Genomic DNA, 16,957 nt, shown 5'->3' on the forward strand with positions numbered 1-16,957 from the left:
TGCACCTCCCACCCAACTCCATTTAATGCCATAAGATAATTATGGTCCTTTCCTGGAAAACAGACAGCTCTGTGAAGAAGGTCAGCTGGCATGAACACTAGCAAGATTGACTTTCTTCAGAATACACAGGACAAATAACTCCTTCCTTTATTTGTTATCTGTGCTTGAACTGTGAGGTACAAAGCTTACTGGAATTAAAGAAAGGGAACTATTTTTCACTATTTCACCTCACTTTAATTCCCCATAGCATATCCAGAACTGAAAAATAGAAAGGCAGAGAGGGGAAAAAAAAGAAAAAACCACCATAGCTCTTTGCAAATCTCATGTGCCTGACCAGCATGACCATAATCCACCAGCCATACTTCAGGCACCACATTCAGCTATTGCTGTGAGCAGATGATACACATCCCCTTGGATGCAACACAGTGATTTACACTGCATAAACTGGGAGCTTTTTCTCTGGGTATAGTGAATGCAGAAACTTCAGTTAGTATTCCAGATTCCTTCTGATAGGAGCTTTATTGCTTCTAAGAACAGCTTGATCTATAGGGAGACTTCACTGCCCGTATATTGGAGGAGCAGCAGCTGCAGTAGGAACAGCTGGGCACAGACACCATCCCATCTTGGAATCTTGGAGCAGAGCTCCACGTGGTAGCGACGGCACTCGGGGCAACAGCGAGCTTGGGGAGGCAGGAGAGGTGAGCTTGCCTTGGTAGAGCTGCCCAACAGCTGAAGCCCTGACTGCAAAGGGCAGACCTGCCAGACCTGTGTGGTGGCAGCTGCAGCCTGGGCCACCACCGCCCCACTGGGGCCAGAGAGCAGGAGTGAACACGAGCAAATGGATCCTGCTGCCCAACGACATCCCAGCTATGCTGACAGAATGGAGTAGAAGCCCCAGCTACTCCTGGTGTTTCTACAGACAATAAATAAAATGCATATACTCCCTGGAACTTGGACTTGAATCTAGGCTTTTCCTTTGTCCGGGTGTAAACAATGCCCCATGTCATTCACTCATGGTGAACATTCCCATCAAAAAGATCCTCAATATTAGGTTTTGGTCATGCACTAGATGGGAAGATCCAAGCAGCTCAGCTGAAGGAAAACCAACAACACCCAAAAGTAATCTCTAAAAAAACAGGGTATCCCATGCAGGAGAGAGGCAAGAGCTGTGGTGCAGCTTTTAACTCATGTGTTTGAAGAAAGCAAGTATAATCCCTGTATCCATGTTGAGCCCAGCAACTTAAAAGCAGGATGTGCCCTGGCTCCTGAATGGCAGTGGGACTACCTCCAGTTTCTCCTCAAGGTTATTGTACTTTTAAGCATGTGCTGGATCTGTGGCTAAGATCCATAGGGAATTTTGTATATCAAAACAGATGAAGCTATTGAGTCCAGGCCAGTTTGGGAGTTAAGTGGTGCCAAGGTGCAGACAGTGGAAACCTGATTTCATACATCAGAGTATGGCCCTGATTTTCTGTACATTAATATTGCTGCAAATCTAATCAAAATATTGCTCCAAACCAGCTTTAAACACAGAGTTTATGAAATTCATGATTGTTTTGTGAGCAGATCCCTAAAAATCATCTCTAGCTTTGTTACTTATCAGCAGCTCTCTTTCAGGCAAGGGAACAAATCTCCCTCTTCCACTTCTTAAAGAGAACTTTTGTATTAACACAGGAGCAGGCACATTTGGCAAGTGCTTGTTCTGGGAGGATATAGCTCCAGATGGATATTGCACATCCCACAGGTGACTTGTGCTGTGACAACCCAAGCCAAATTCACTTAGAGGCAACTAAGACAGCTGCATGGTGGTTGTGAGGTAGACTTTTGGTAGAAATATGAGAAATTCTTAATGCACGTTCCATGGTAGAAGAGGAGAGATGACAATTCATATTGTACCAGGTCCTGCAACTTGCTGCACTGAGGGATTATTGACAAATGCACAATTCATCCAGTACTATAAATCCTGCATCAAAATAGCAGTGAAGTACTTGCGACAGCTGGAAGACATAGGGAGGAATTTTGCATGGTTTTCAGAAAAAGGCAGTTTCTGAGCATCTTGCTAAATTAAGCAACAAACTCATCAGACAGAAGCACAGGACTGAGAGGTAACAGCAGATTTTGGAGTTACGCTATTAACCCACCTCACTTCTGCCCACTGATCTTCCACATTTCCACTGTCCAGCCCAGTGAGCTTGCCAGTTGCTGTGGGCACAGACCATACCCTGTCTGCACTGATGCAACTTCAGGGGTTCTTCCACCATGGTTTTTAAAAATCTATTTGCAATACTTTTCAGCAATTAAAGTTAAAATCTTGGTAATGTGATCTGAGAGATCTCAGACTGGAGAAAACTGGCAAAACCAAGCTGGCATGTATTACTGTGTTTTGTACCTCCAAGTGCATTTTCAGCTCTTGGGGCTACTGATGCCACCGAGAGGTGTTTTGAGATGTCAGACATGTCCCGACTTAGCTCAGCCCGTAACTTCTGCCTTCAGCCACATATTTGCAATGACAACAGACTTAAGACAGGCTTCTGAGAAATGCCTTTTATTGTATGACAGCAGTTGTCATGTGAATGTCCACAAAAGAAATCATTCCATAGTAATGCCAAAGTCAAATTATTACAACAAATGCAACAACCAAACCAAAACAGAACCAGAGTTAAAATGATGAAAAAGCAGCGCGCTGTTACACAGTGTAAAACATACACAGAAAGCCACATCTTCTGCAAAACTGTCACGCTCATCATCATCACAAGGAAGAAGTGATTTCAACTCTTTCTCCCCCCTCCAAAAAAAAAAAAAAAAAAAAGAGGCAAAATTTGAAGTGAGATATTTCAAAGGGTCAGTTAAACAACAACAAAAAAGCAGCATTTCTGCTGATTCTTTTCGCAATCTTATTTCACAGGTGTATTGGGAAGGCTAAAAGAAACCATCAGCATTATTTAAGCAAACAGCAGTACTGAGGATGATCAGAACGTCCTCCCTCTTCCAAAGGGCAGCACAAATAGTATCACAGAAGATTATGCCTATCTGGAAAATGGTGCAGTTCACTAAAGAGAATTTTTGTCCTTAAAACAAGCAAATAAGTAAAAGATGAAATAGTCTATCCTGGCAAACTGTGGCTTTGGAAATGCCAACATGCTCTGTCGGCTCACAGTGGTCTCTGGAGAAGGGGTGGAGCAAAGACATACCAAAACAAATGTGTGAAAAACAATTCTCAAGATCAGAAGTAGAGGCTGTTCCTAGATTTTTACACCTAAGAAACAACAGTTCTGTAACTGATCATTTTCAGTATTACTGTATAAAATTATATTTATTAGAAATAAGACTCTGGAATACTTTAAGGCACCTCATGGCAAAGAAATATTTTAAAGGTTATAAAGTTATTTAAATATTTAAATAACTCAGGAGACTGAGTTCTCTTTCCAAGATCCCCAGTAAGGTATGCAACTTAGAGTAACCTGCTTTGCTATTTCCAAATAAAGCACAACATTTTTCAAAATGGAAGTTTAAAACTATTTAAATTTTTCTTTGTAAGGAAACATAAAACACCTTGTTGGAAAGATAATATATTCATTTAACAGACCAAGACTTTCACCACATGAAGGCCTATTTCTTCCCCTGATTTGAGTTCTGCCATTCAGGTACGCTGCACCTTTTTTTACCCAACTAAAATGAAGTGGGTCAGTCGGTCTTAATCAACATCTGAACAAAACAGCTATCAACAATACCAGCAAAACCAGTTTCCTGAATAAAATATTTTTGTTGCTTTAAACCAAAAGGATGAAATAATGCCAATGACAGACATGAATGACTTGCTATCAGTTGTTCTACTCAGCAATTTATGGGTTTCAAGTGTGATTTTGTAAGAAATTTGTTTTGTCTTATATTGATATTTGATACCTGCAGCAAGTAGTGTCCTGCCAAAACAAGTAGAGAAGCAGAATCAGCATTTTCAGAGATACCTAACATTTTTGTGCACATTCAAAAAGCTACAGGATCAAATTAATTCTAGCTTATAGACTGATAGCTAAATCAGTCAGGGTCTCATACGAGTGAGTCTGCAGCAGCCAGCGTTTTGGAGTTCTGCTCAGAAATATAACTTACCATCGATTCATTTCAGGGCTGAAATGAACTAAAACTGTAATTATACCCTTGGTTTACGCATGCAGATCTCCTTGGGTCTGATAAAAAAATATAAACTCAAGGTATGTATGGCCAGGAAAACTTACTATTCTCTTATAGTATTTAAAAGTCTCTGTATTATACATCACATTTCTTCTCCTATAAGAACTAAGTGTTTAAAAATAATAAGAATTCCATATTGTAGAACACAGACTCTGAATATATTCACACTTCTCAAAAAAGAAGATAAACAAAGGAGCTCAAACTCCCAACTCGATGAAGTGCACTGCCTTACTGGTCAGCTCACCTTAGCTGTGTTTTGCACCACTCCAATGAGGTTCTTCCATGGCAAAGCTTGAGCAGAGTTTGGACACGGATCCATGGATCCTTGTCAAAAAGGCAGTTGTGGACAAGGCCATGAGGTTGAACTTTCTTTACACTACACAGTCCCCTAGGATTATCTAACATGACTTTACACATTTAAACTTTACATCTTCACACACCTGTGCAATGCAACCACTGCTCTCACTCAGCTGCAGAACAGCCCTATCTTTATTTCAGACAACAAAAAAAAAAAAAAACCAGCCACAGAACACACAGGATGATGACTGTGTGCTAGGACACTGTGAAAGTGGACTGCAGCAGCTCAGGGAAGGGCCAAACAATACAGAAAGTGGATGTGGCTGGTGTGTTCTCATAAGGACCTGCCATAAGCACTGCACACATGAGCACATCTGTGCCACATGTCTTGGTGACTGGCTGGCTGGTATTTTATCATCAGATGTAGCACAAGCCTCCTGCTGCACATCACTGTGTGAAGTTCAGTTCCACTGATCTCAGTAGAGCTGGTTACAGTGTAAGGTGCTACACGCTGCAGGAGAAGTGTTAGGACTTGACAAAAAAGGCTAGGGGCAAAAGCATCTCATTTTGTAACTTCCCCCCTAATGATTTTTAAGCACGTTAAGAGGATGTTACCAGCAGGTACAGATGTCTGATGTTTGCTCCACAAGCTCCAAAAGTCCCTGTCCCTCAGAAAGCTGCCTGGTGGCACTGCACACACAATCCCCTCTCTCCTGGGATCTCACAGCAGGACAGCAAGCCCCAGTGCAGGGAGGATGCTGTAACAGGGGAACAAGGATTCTGCCTCTCAGCTGGGCTGGCACCAAGCAGGAATATGTCCAAGATGAGTGGTTATGCTGAGGCACAGGCTTTGGCCTCAATTTACTTCTCAGTAAGAAGTAACTTTGTATCTGACTAAATTGCATTCTGGCAGAACTCCTTGAAATGAGAAACATTTGGTTTTACCTTACTTTTAGACAACTGGATGAACACTGAGAAAGTAACACTTGTTCGGCATTACAAAGGTAATAGCAAGCATCTTTAGTATTTTTAAAAAAGCACAATATTTTCCATGTCCTGAAGAAATCTGTTGCCTTTTAGTCTCTCCTGTGGCCTTTAAACAGCAGGATGAATAGATGTATTTTCTACCGGACCTCAAAGAATAGCTCGATTTTTTTCAGATTTGAAAAAATCTGAAGCAGCATAGCACTTGCTTGGTTATTTTTTTTTCAAACATGGGAATAGTGCCTTCGTGTTGGAGTGCTTTGCTGAATCAGGACGTAACTTATGAATATTGAACCCCTCTCTCACCGCATTCCTCTCTATCAGCAACTGCCATTTGAAACTACAGGTTGTATTTTCCTACTTATTCTGGCAGGATGGTAACTTCACACAGCTGAAGCTCAACAGAACCCCTGATGCAAAACTAAAGTTACGTATTTTTAACATATATCTAATGAATTTGTTGTGTACCCTGCAGTTACAGCTTTGGCTTGAAGGCACAAATATTAAGGCACAATAAATGCAAATAATGTATACATTTCAATGTGTTGTGCTGATGATAACTTTGTACTACACAGTATTTAGGTATAATGACATGTCATTCAAACATTTCCTCAAGTTATTTTAATACCTTTTTTTCTTTGATAACCTGGGTAAAAAGAGGAATGTATGTTAAATTATTTAAATATTTCTTCAGTGCAAATGTGGTAATTTTCTTCTGAAGTACAGAAGATTGAGATTGATTTTTCAGCATTTGGATTTTAGCAAAATAAAACTAATATTTACATTCATCTTGAACAGCATTATTTGAACTGTTTATTTAAAAAAAAAAAAGTATATAGTACTTTTCTATCAAAATGAAAAAGTGTTTTTGGCTTCTTCAAGTTTTTTTTCCTACCAGCCTGCATAGGTACTTGTGACAGGTAGAGTGACAGGTCCTCTAGACAAGTGAGCTGCACACTACCAAATCTGCTGTTCAGACAGAGCTGTCATGCTAAAGAGACGCTGAAAAAATTTGGTTTTGCTTGCTCTCAAAGTATTTCTAAAAGAAAAAAGAAGGACACATTCCAATTATTTTACTAAGCTCCAAATATGCACACTAGACCTGTTAGGTGTCCTGCACCTGTTTAAATAAAAGAGATCTCTACCACATAACTTTCAAATAAAAACTGAATCTGCCTAATTTCCTTAGCAATACAAACATAATTATTTGGAAAGAAAAACATATTGCACTGAAAATGAAAGAAACAGGGACAATATAAATTTTCTTCTCAGTATTAAATAGGAAGGATGTCCAGTGCAAAGAATTGCCCCCCTCCCTTTCCTCCCCCGTTGACACTTGCAAACGTTGCCATCGAGTTTAGATGATCTCAGGTTTACATTCTACACAGAACAGTTAAGGCAACGAGGAATCACAGTGCAGTTTCAGTTATGCATAATCCTGAGGAAGGATCCAAGGAGGAGTCTGTGGCAATCTGACCATTCTGAACAACTTCTGGGTAATTCTTACTGAAGTATACCTAGAAAAAATATTAGATTCTATGAGTTATTATGTACCAAAGTCCATTTAGCTTCAAACAATATTTCTGGAGATAAATATAGTAAAGATAAATACATATCCTTAAGGAATCACAACAGGAACTTCAGGTTAGAGGCATTCAGTTAATGCATATCGCTGAAAAATTAGTAAAATTACGACATGAACTTACAAAATGTGCGAAAAATCCCACACAACCTGTCGATCCCTCAAATTTTGTTAATTCAGATGAATAGATATGTTTTATCGCTTTACATTAAACTGATAAGTAAAATCATTTCACTAGCTCAAAACATGGAGATAAATTAAAAACAGGATGACAAAGAAGCTGTGAAATCTTGTGTCTGCACAAGGGTTTCTCATTTTCACACATAAAATGAACACAATGGATTTGGATGTTAAAATCAGGTTGTAATCCCTATATTTTACAAACTGTGATTGACAACCATTGAAACTTCGAAGTATATGTATGAAATATCCCAGCCTTTAATTTGTGCTGCAGAGCAGTTATAGGGCCTATAGAAATGTGATCTCTGGATAGTGAACCACAATAATGAAAGAAGAAGCAAAAGCTTTAACAATGACTCAACCAAGCAACTTCTCTAAAACGTAAGATGATACCAAATAATAGGACAGTTCTTTGCCAAGCCTTTGAGTTCCTGAATTCTACCAATTTCTAGCTCAACTAGAAGAGATACAGGTTTCCTGATAAATGTATAATCAGAACATAAAGGAAATGAAATGCTGTCAAGTTTCACTGTTCCACAATCATCAGTTTTTAGCAGCTGTATCATATCTCTGTTCCTTGACAGATGCGCATAACAAAATGAAATAATGTCAAGACTTGTGTGCTCTTATCTAAAAATGTGTTGGGTGAAAAAGGACTTCAAATGCAATTTTTTTTTCAAAGAAGAATGTGAAAAGTTTTGTTTGAGTCTTTAAAAACAGAAAATACACTATCTTTCTGAACCTGACACATGTCACGAGTTAGGTCTCATAGTCAGACTGCTTTGAGTACAGCTTATGAAACATTTCTGCAATTTATATTTAAGAGTCTTGTCAACAAAGTTCAGTTTGTTTGATAATAATGTCCTTTTCATATACATGAATATATGTATAAGACACATGAGATTAAAAAGAAATAGTCATTCTACAAAAATGTTCCTGTAAGTACCACTGTCATCTTTTGTGCACTCACTAATGCAGGGTATATGCACTTTTACAAGTTTCAAAGAATATTAAAGTCTGATTTGAATCAACAGAAGAATTGGGAGTCCTGTTAAGAGACATTCCTCAGTAACCAGTCACAATCGGATGCAACAGAGGGAAGTTAATGAGGCTGCTGACTGCACACAGGCTGCAGACGGCAGCCTCAGTATTCCCATCCTGTTCCTGGTTTAAAACATAAAACTTTGGCATACTTTTAATGCAGCTTTTGAATGTGATTTTTTTTTTAATGGAAAGCTAATAGAAAACCTTGGCACATTACTAGAGATGTAATGAAATGGCAGCTGCTTTTCAACTGTCTCATTGCAATTCTTCCCCTGAGCCCAATCCCTCAAGATATTAAATGCCCAAGTCTTTATACAAGTTTCTTCCACTGCCAACAGAGCTGCAACCTTTTTAAAAGTAATCACTGAGGTGAGATAACACCTAGTATTTTAATATTTACACATCTGTCATAGCTTTAAAGTGAAATAAAACAACCCTTATTTTTCCCTCAAAGTACTCAAACCTGACTGACAGAAACCCATTCCTATCCTGATGCCACCAAAGCCTGCAGAAAAGCCTCTCTCAACACTGCCAAGAGCCGGGAGAACACACCAACTTCTGTTTATCTGAATAATTGAGCACTTTTTTATTTTTTTCTTTTTTCACTGCTTGACGATTATTTCTCTTTCCCACAGGATTTCCTCCTAGCAGCTTCTTGTAAACTGAGGAAAGATAAAAACAGTCTCATGATGTCAAGCATAACTCAGTTGCATCAGGCTCATGGGCTGTTTAATGCATACTCAGCAGTATCCAATTTGAGTTGTGCCTGTGTTGTTCTCTTTGACATTTGCACAAAAAAATGGGGATACTGAGTGACCAAGTGAGCCATACAATAGCAACTGGATCAATCTGGAAGCCTGAGCTAAGGTTCCAGCAATAGCTCAGTCTTGCAATGCTTTGCTAAAAGGCTCATGAGATTTTTTTTTTTAATTATGTTTCTTAAATATGTCCAAGTTAGTCTTCCTAATTTAAGATGTGTAGCACCTCTTAATCTGCACTTAAAGGATATATGCAAAATCAGTACTTTTCCAGAAAATGCATTTGAAGTTTCAGCTTACTGAAAGAAGATCTTGGTACAAGTTTGTGTTGTACGGGTCCAAACTGAAATAAATCAAGATTCAGGTCCAAAATGCAATAATTCAAATAATCATTGCCAAAGCATAGCCACATTCCAAACCATTTTCCTTAGCAACCCACTGCAATGCTTTTTGAAAAGTATGTATGTATGTCATATTACCATTTCTTTTTATGTGCAGCATGCTGTTTTCCAAAAACAGAAAGCAAGCTGTTCTTCATAAAAACAGTTCTTAGTAACCACAGTAGGAATGTGGGAAACCAACAGCAATACATGCAGCAGACTTAGTAGTGTAAAAAGAAAAGCCATTGGAATCAGCTCTTCTGACTAAGCGACTTCTCTGAAAGTAGGCATGAAGCACTAGGGACAGCAATAACAAAACCCCTGAATTGTCCAAGTCCTTCAAACAGAAGGAACTGTAACTCTGCTTCTGGGTAGCTGCTGACTGGAGATACAGTCTCTTGGTTCCCATATTTTTGGTCCGAGTGTGGATAAGCACCATGCTTTGCATTCTTGGCAGATGCTAAAGCCTGTATCTGCCTTCTAGCCTGGGAGTTAGCACACTTTTTCATCAAACCACATTTCAGCAGAGACTGGTTCCTGGATCTCTTCCCTTCCTGTACAAAATCACATAACATTGATGTGGTAACTGCAGATGACTATATGGGCAAGTAACATCAGGCAATTATTTTTATACATTTTGAATCATCTTTGAATGCAATTGTGCAATTGAGGAGGGCTCCAGGGAAGGAAGGAATGACAGCATGACATAGCTAAATTTCTACAGATGACAGCTGGACAGCCTCACCTCTTGTCTTTCCAAGGAGCAAGCCTTAGGAAGCTGGCCTTCACTTTACAGACAAACAATGGTCACATGAATTTGAAGCTACCCTTTTAAATACCATTTATATAACCTCCAGATTGTCATGCACAGAAAGCATGGCTAACCCATTCCCTTCTAATAAGAAAATAAATGAAGCTGCACTGCAGCAATGGAAGAGGACAGCAGAACTTGTAACACAGCTTAGTTCAAGACAAAACTGTTTCCTCAGTTCTGCAATTTGTGCCACACAAGAATTTATAGTGTATGCTCTTAGCTACAGTGCTTTACTTGAAAAACTCTTTAAAAATAAAATCTGAGAATATGAACAGACACAGATATATCTTCCCTGATCTTAAAAAAATCCAGTAAAACAGCATCCGGACGAGAGCACACAGCCTCCATGACAGCACTACTTTTCCTTTTTTATCCAGCGTGCTGGAAATGCATTTATTTTTTTACTGGAAAATAGTCAAACACCTGCCATTTCGTTTCCTGTCTTTGTGTGTTGTTCTCTCTCTATTGGTCTGTTGTTTCCCCGGGTAACAGTTTAGACTTTGTGTTCCTCTAGCTCTGCTCCACTCATCCAACAACTTGAGGAAAGGAAAGCATAAAGGCTAAAGAGCTTTGCTTCTCGCCTGTAAAAGGCTCTCTTAAGTTGTTACCTGCTTTATACCAGTGCCTTACTCACATACTGAAAACACAGTTACATGGGTTCCAAGCAAGCTCCTTCCAAAATGAGCACTGCCAGTCTCAGCTGGAACAATGCTGAAATTTCATTGGCACTGAGGGAATTAAGTCTTGCTCTGGATGTGCTGTGTGGTAAATTATCAGGAAAAAAGAAAGCAAGCCAAAGCTAGTCAAAGAGATCCTCCATCACAGGTCATTCTTTTTTATCTTCTTATCTCTGCTTCAGTTTTCCACCTGAGAAGTGGAGATGATACAGCTTCACCTCACAGGCATATTATGAAAACGAATCCATTGATGTCTCTTAAACACTTTGACTGCCAGAGGAATGCCCACAATTACATTAATAATTCTGTACTCTGAGTAGGATTTGAATAGTTCAAAATCAGGAACAGCACCTTGCAGAGAACAAGGAGGTGACAAAACATTCAACATCTGTTTTTTAGCTGAACTCTGCTCATCTTTGGTGCAGAAGGGAGAGTCAGGGCACAAGAACAAAGCAAGGGAATGCACAACAGAAGGAATGTGATCAAACCCCCGGGGACCATAGCATGGTCACAGAGACTGAGCCCCAACTAAAGTCTGATGGACCCTTTAAAAAATACAGACATAACATATAAATGTTTGATTCTGCAGCCCTAATGTGTTTTTCACAGCAAGTTAAGATCAATGCCCAGCACAAGTATGTCCTATATTATTTACACTTACTGTTTTGTGTACACACAAAAGGATGCAAGAAATCCAGTCTTTCAACTTGGGGTATATAAATACATGTATCATTTGGAGGTCTGTGTATATCTCACTGAAAATTATGGCTTTGCCTTGCAAAACTGACAGATCCTTTAGCGGAAGGCTTACTGCAACACTGAATATGCTAACTTGAGACAAACAAACTGTAGAGACAAACTTAATTATCTCTTCTTCTAAAATTACCCGTTTTGCTGTTTCAATCAGAGAAGCCGCTTCAGTCTTGCCCACTTGTTGCACCATTTTGTAAAACAAGCTGTCTTGTTCTTGCAGCAAAATGTAAGGTTCACCGTATTCTTTCAGTCTTCCCGCATCTAAAACCTGTTAAATCAGCAGAAACCAATGTATTAACATGAGAAAATTAAAAACTAAATGTTAGAGACTAGAAACCAAATGTAGGCGACTACAGGCAAGGGGGAAATGTACGTATTTTTAGTGCTAAGATGAAGTTTGTACCCTGAAAAGGAATTCTGTCCTCTTCAAACTAGTATAGCACTTTCTCAGTTTACAGACCTGTTGTACAATTTTAGAGTGCCCTACAGCCATTCCACCTATAGGAATCCAACATGAAGTTATGCAGAATATGGAAATACAATGTTTGTGCAGCCAACAAAGCAGATTATAAGATTCATTGTGTAAGAAGGAAACAAAGAGGTTCAAAATGGGCTCTGAAGTAAACAGCTGTGGGTAAAAACCACGCAATAACCACCAAGACGGTTAAGGGAGAATAAGCAGGTCTTTTGAATTAGAGGTGAAGGTGTAATTAAAGAAAATGAGGGTGTTGCTGAAAAGATAAACAATTTCTTGCATCAGTTTTTGCCTACTATGGATTAGAAAGATATTTAAACCTGACCCTATTCTTTCCACATAGAAAGATCAGATCAGAAAGATCAGAAAGAAAGAAAAGATCAGATGCCACCATGGTCACACGTACCCAAAAAGAGAGAAAGGGAGAAAGAAGGAACAACAGAGAAATAAAATAAGCATTAAGTCAATGAGATCCACAGAGAATATACACAGTCAAAAATATAGGAAAATTTACAGAATAAGCTGATTGAACCTCTAAGAAACTGTTCTCAGACTAGTGACTTCATTTAAGGACTGAGTGGCAGCAAATATTGAACTTACATTTTTAAAAGTCTTTACAGGATTAATTCAAGGAAATTTTAGACTAGCATACATATTTTGATGTAAGACACCAAATTAATTGAAACAGTCATTAAAACAAAAGAAGACACACAGATCACAGGTAGAATTCATTCTCCACAGTTTTAGCAATCACAAATCTGATACCATTTTTAATACACCAGAAGAAACTAAAGAAAAAATGGTTTATACGGATTTCCAGAAAGGTAGCTGGTGTAACTAAATAACCATGCTACAAAGAACAAAGCTTTTCAAAAACCTGGACAGAAAACAAGAGATGTGAATTAAACAGTGCAGCTTTCTTTGTAGAAAGCTGAACAGGTAGGAACTAGTGGGAGCCATATTGTTCTGGCATAGGTGGTAGCTACTTATGTTAATCATCAGAAAAAGGAGGTGTCAGAGAAGTGACAAACCAGCAAATGACACAAAAATGTGCAGATAAGAATAGACCAGGGGTTCAGATACACCTAACTAACCTAAGAGAATGAGAAACACAATAGCAGGGAAAAGCCAATATTGACAAATGCAATGCACTCAAATACTTAACTGGCTTATAAATTAATGGTATTGACTCAAGAAAGAGATTTGGGTTTTAGTCTACAAGTTTAGTATTTTACACCATGAGTAGGAGTAATGGAGTTTAAAAAAAAAGCAAAAGAATTTATGTGAGAAAACAATTCAGAAAATATTTTTGCTCTTATGTAAATAAAAAAAACCCAGAATGCACAGGCGTGCTATTGACAAAGATATTGCCACAACAAAAGGACTTCAAGGACTCATAACTCAAGCCATAATTGTGGTGTACATACTTGTGAGAAAAAAAGAAAGATCTAAAAAAAATGAGCTGTTGATTTCAGGAAAGAAATTAATAAAAGGTATTGTGAGGACAACTTCCAAAGTAATAAAAATAGTGTGCAAACTTCTGTTTGAAAGAAGAACCTCCAACAAGCCTGGAGATAAATTCAGAGTCCTGTGAGGAAACTTTCAAACGTGTCCTTTGCCTGTGCAGCTCCATAAAACCAAACATCCTCACGGCCAAGGGCCTGGCAGATCTCCAAGCAGCCTGGACCCCAGTAAATGACAAAGCCCACAGGGAAGGGGCACAGTTGAACTGACCCCTTTGCCTGGACCAGTGTGAAAATACTGCAGTGCCAAGATCACTGTTGATTTCTTTGACACCAGAGACCCAGCACCAAGGAAAAGGGACCCACTCCTTCCCTTCCGGTTCAATTAAGTACATGGCATTTGAATGGAAAATAACTCAGACAACAAACAGCTGCATAATTACATCTAATTTTATGAACTGTATGCACAGAAACCTACAAGAAAATATTTGCTATTTTCAAAAGCTTTTAACTTAGAGAGCCCAGCCTATTTTATGAATTTCCTTTGCGAGTGATTTCTAATATGATTTGGAACTGCAGCTGAAGAAAGTGCTCATAGAAAAATCTTAAATACTAGTAATATTGCACAGCACAACATACAGTCATTTAATACATGAAGTATTTCACCTACTATACTTGCACACATGCTGACTTTTCAGTGTACTTAATCATATCCAATTTACTCTGAACATTTAATGATTAATTATAAATATAATTTTTATCACAACCATTTTTAAGCCATTGTATGTCACAGTTAAGGACAGCTTCCTTAAAAATGCAATAAATTATCCTATGCAATTCAACATTTAAATCAGGGTGCCACAGCATAGAGCATCTGTGTCACCTTTAAGTAAAGTTTTTCTCAGCATAGCACTAGATTATGCAAGCACTTCTTAAGAAAGGAAACAAAAAGCATCTTCATTAAATGTGTCTCTTACTAGTAAAGAACTGCAATAGACAAGTAGAGGGTTTTAAAAAATGGTAATACTGCAGTATTGCAATTTTAATATTCATTTTGCAAATACCTGAAACAACTACAAACACAGACAATCTTTCCCCTCCAGAGAACCCAGGGAAAGGGAAAAAAAATATTTTTCCTTGGCAAGTTTTAAACCAGTCAAGTCCAGAAGTTGAACAGAGAGAGTGAGCAATTTCTGTCCGGAGAAACTCCATTCACAATTTGAACAAATCATTAACCTAGTCATAGCCTTTCTTTGGGAATAAAACCCAAACTTGTGTTATAAAGGTAAGACAGAACAGCCACAGAAAAATAAGCCGTGTTACTTAAAAAAAAAAAAAATCTGAAATAAAAAATGAAGAATGAAACCAAACAGACAATATCATTCCTACAAGTCAAGAACACTATAAACCGTATTCACCATGGAAAACCACTTTCTACTAAGTACTGTCATCCATGAGACAATGGAGAAAATTTAAGCTGGTTTACTTGGTAGTTATACATATATATATATTTATATATTTATTAAAAAGCACTTAGACAAAGAGATAGGTACTCTTCTTTGAAGAAATGTGTGCTGATAAGATTTACATAAATAAATAGGTACTTTGGCTAAGGCTTTGCATACTCTTACTCACTGACTCCAAGCCAAATTAAAATCATTAGGACTTCAAAAAGCCAGCTAATCATTCAGGAAAGGTGGAATCTGGTGTTTACCAGCCACATATTTTCCGATCAACTTGCGACGCTTATCACTGCACAATACAAGAGAATCGAACCCAGATGCGTCCCAAGGCAGTTGTACCAGTGGAACTTGATACAGAAGAGCCAGAGAAGCTTGTAGCTGGCGAAATCAGATCAGCAGGGAGATTGTGGAGGACACACACAGGAACACTTGACTCTGAATCAGACTCGAATTTCATCACAGACTGCAGTGCAGATATTGAGAGAGGGGTTTTCTGCAAATCACTCAACTTTTCAGCTCCTCATTCTGACTCTTTGTAAAATACAGGAAATAAAGACTTGATCGTTCTGTGGGAGCTAACTGCCTGTGAAATACTTAAGACAGCTCAGAGTGAAATAAAAACAAACACAAAAGAGTTATATAAACCCAAAGTGGTCATATGTAAACCAGGGCCAGATTCTCCACCCTCTTGCACTGGCAGCTTCTTTTACCTTGCCTGCACTATTCTTGCCTTTGTAGTACCACCTTTATTACTTCAACAGGATTTTCTCATATGAAAGAGTAATTCCAATGGTACAAAATTTACAAAATTGGCTGCTGGCAATCATACAAAAGAAAACATGCAGGAAAATTGCTGTTCAATGGAATTTGCTCACCTCTCTGAGAATGGTGAAAACATCTTTACTTGTAGCTATCCAAATTAGCATTACTCAAGCAGCAACACAGAGACATATTAAGTTCAAACAGGGCTCAAATTAGGTATTACTCTTGAGTAAAATCCTCACATGCCATCTAATTCTATTTCACCTAATGTTTCATCCTGGTTGAATAGTATGGGGCAGTGACTGCCCATTGAGTTGTGATATTTCCAGAAGGTTAAGAACCATATTGGTAGAAGACAACACAGTTTTGAACAGCACTTTGTTTGAATTTTGGGACACAGAATAACACAGAAAGAGGATGATTAAAATATGACTGGGAAGGACAGAGAAACAGAAAAGAAGTGTTTGATCTTGACCTGCAATATCAAACATGAGAAGATTGTTAGCCATTTAAATGTATTTATGTTAACTCTAACTAGCCCAGGAGTATTTGCCTATGCCACAAAAATGTTGCTGAACTAAATTTGGGTAAGATTTGAGCACTACATTTTGCCTCAGCTGTAACCTACCAGGGGATCTATCCCAAATTTGCCTAGGTCCCTCCCTAAACCCCCAAGCTTTGCTGTACTTCCATCCATAGCTTCATAATTTAATGTATTAACCACAATAAAAAAAGGGGGGAGGAAGGGAGAAGGAAGACAAAAAGGAAAACATAAAATGGTGAAAAAGGAGTCAGGAAATCTATTTCACCATGAAAAGAGAAAAACAAAACAATGAACAACAAGGATGCTACGTCAAGATAGTTGAGTTTCCAGCAGAAACCTAGGCAGCAGAGCCAGGAGAACACCTTTTCTCCTTCATGATTCCTCATATAATCCACATTGTCCTGTTGCACATGACTTTGAAGAAGCCAACACTCATTTTGTAAGTGAATTTTACAATCTTCTTTGCAGATGAATATACGTAAAAGAAGTGTCATTGGCCACAGAGAGAGAAAGAACAAGGGCCTTCTGAAATGCTGTAACAAACACCATGTACTTACAGCTATCCATAGACACAAAAAACAAAGTTCTAAATT

At 38.4% G+C, this 16,957-nt stretch overlaps 1 protein-coding gene across 2 annotated transcripts in view; it reads right to left on the bottom strand.

The window, feature by feature from the left end:
* Positions 1 to 2,529: 2,529 nt before the first annotated feature.
* Positions 2,530 to 16,957, bottom strand: part of ABCC4 (ATP binding cassette subfamily C member 4) — a 142,458-nt gene continuing 128,030 nt past the window's right edge. For both annotated transcript variants that reach the window (XM_038158844.1, XM_038158855.1), the window contains 2 exons: positions 11,791 to 11,925; positions 2,530 to 6,986 (listed from right to left, as the gene is read on the bottom strand). In XM_038158844.1, coding sequence (XP_038014772.1) covers positions 6,879 to 6,986; positions 11,791 to 11,925 — 243 coding nt within the window. In that variant the 3' untranslated portion in view covers positions 2,530 to 6,878. The remainder of the gene's footprint in view (positions 6,987 to 11,790; positions 11,926 to 16,957) is intronic.

This window comes from Motacilla alba, chromosome 1 (assembly GCF_015832195.1).
Source record: "Motacilla alba alba isolate MOTALB_02 chromosome 1, Motacilla_alba_V1.0_pri, whole genome shotgun sequence".
Taxonomy (NCBI): domain Eukaryota; kingdom Metazoa; phylum Chordata; class Aves; order Passeriformes; family Motacillidae; genus Motacilla; species Motacilla alba.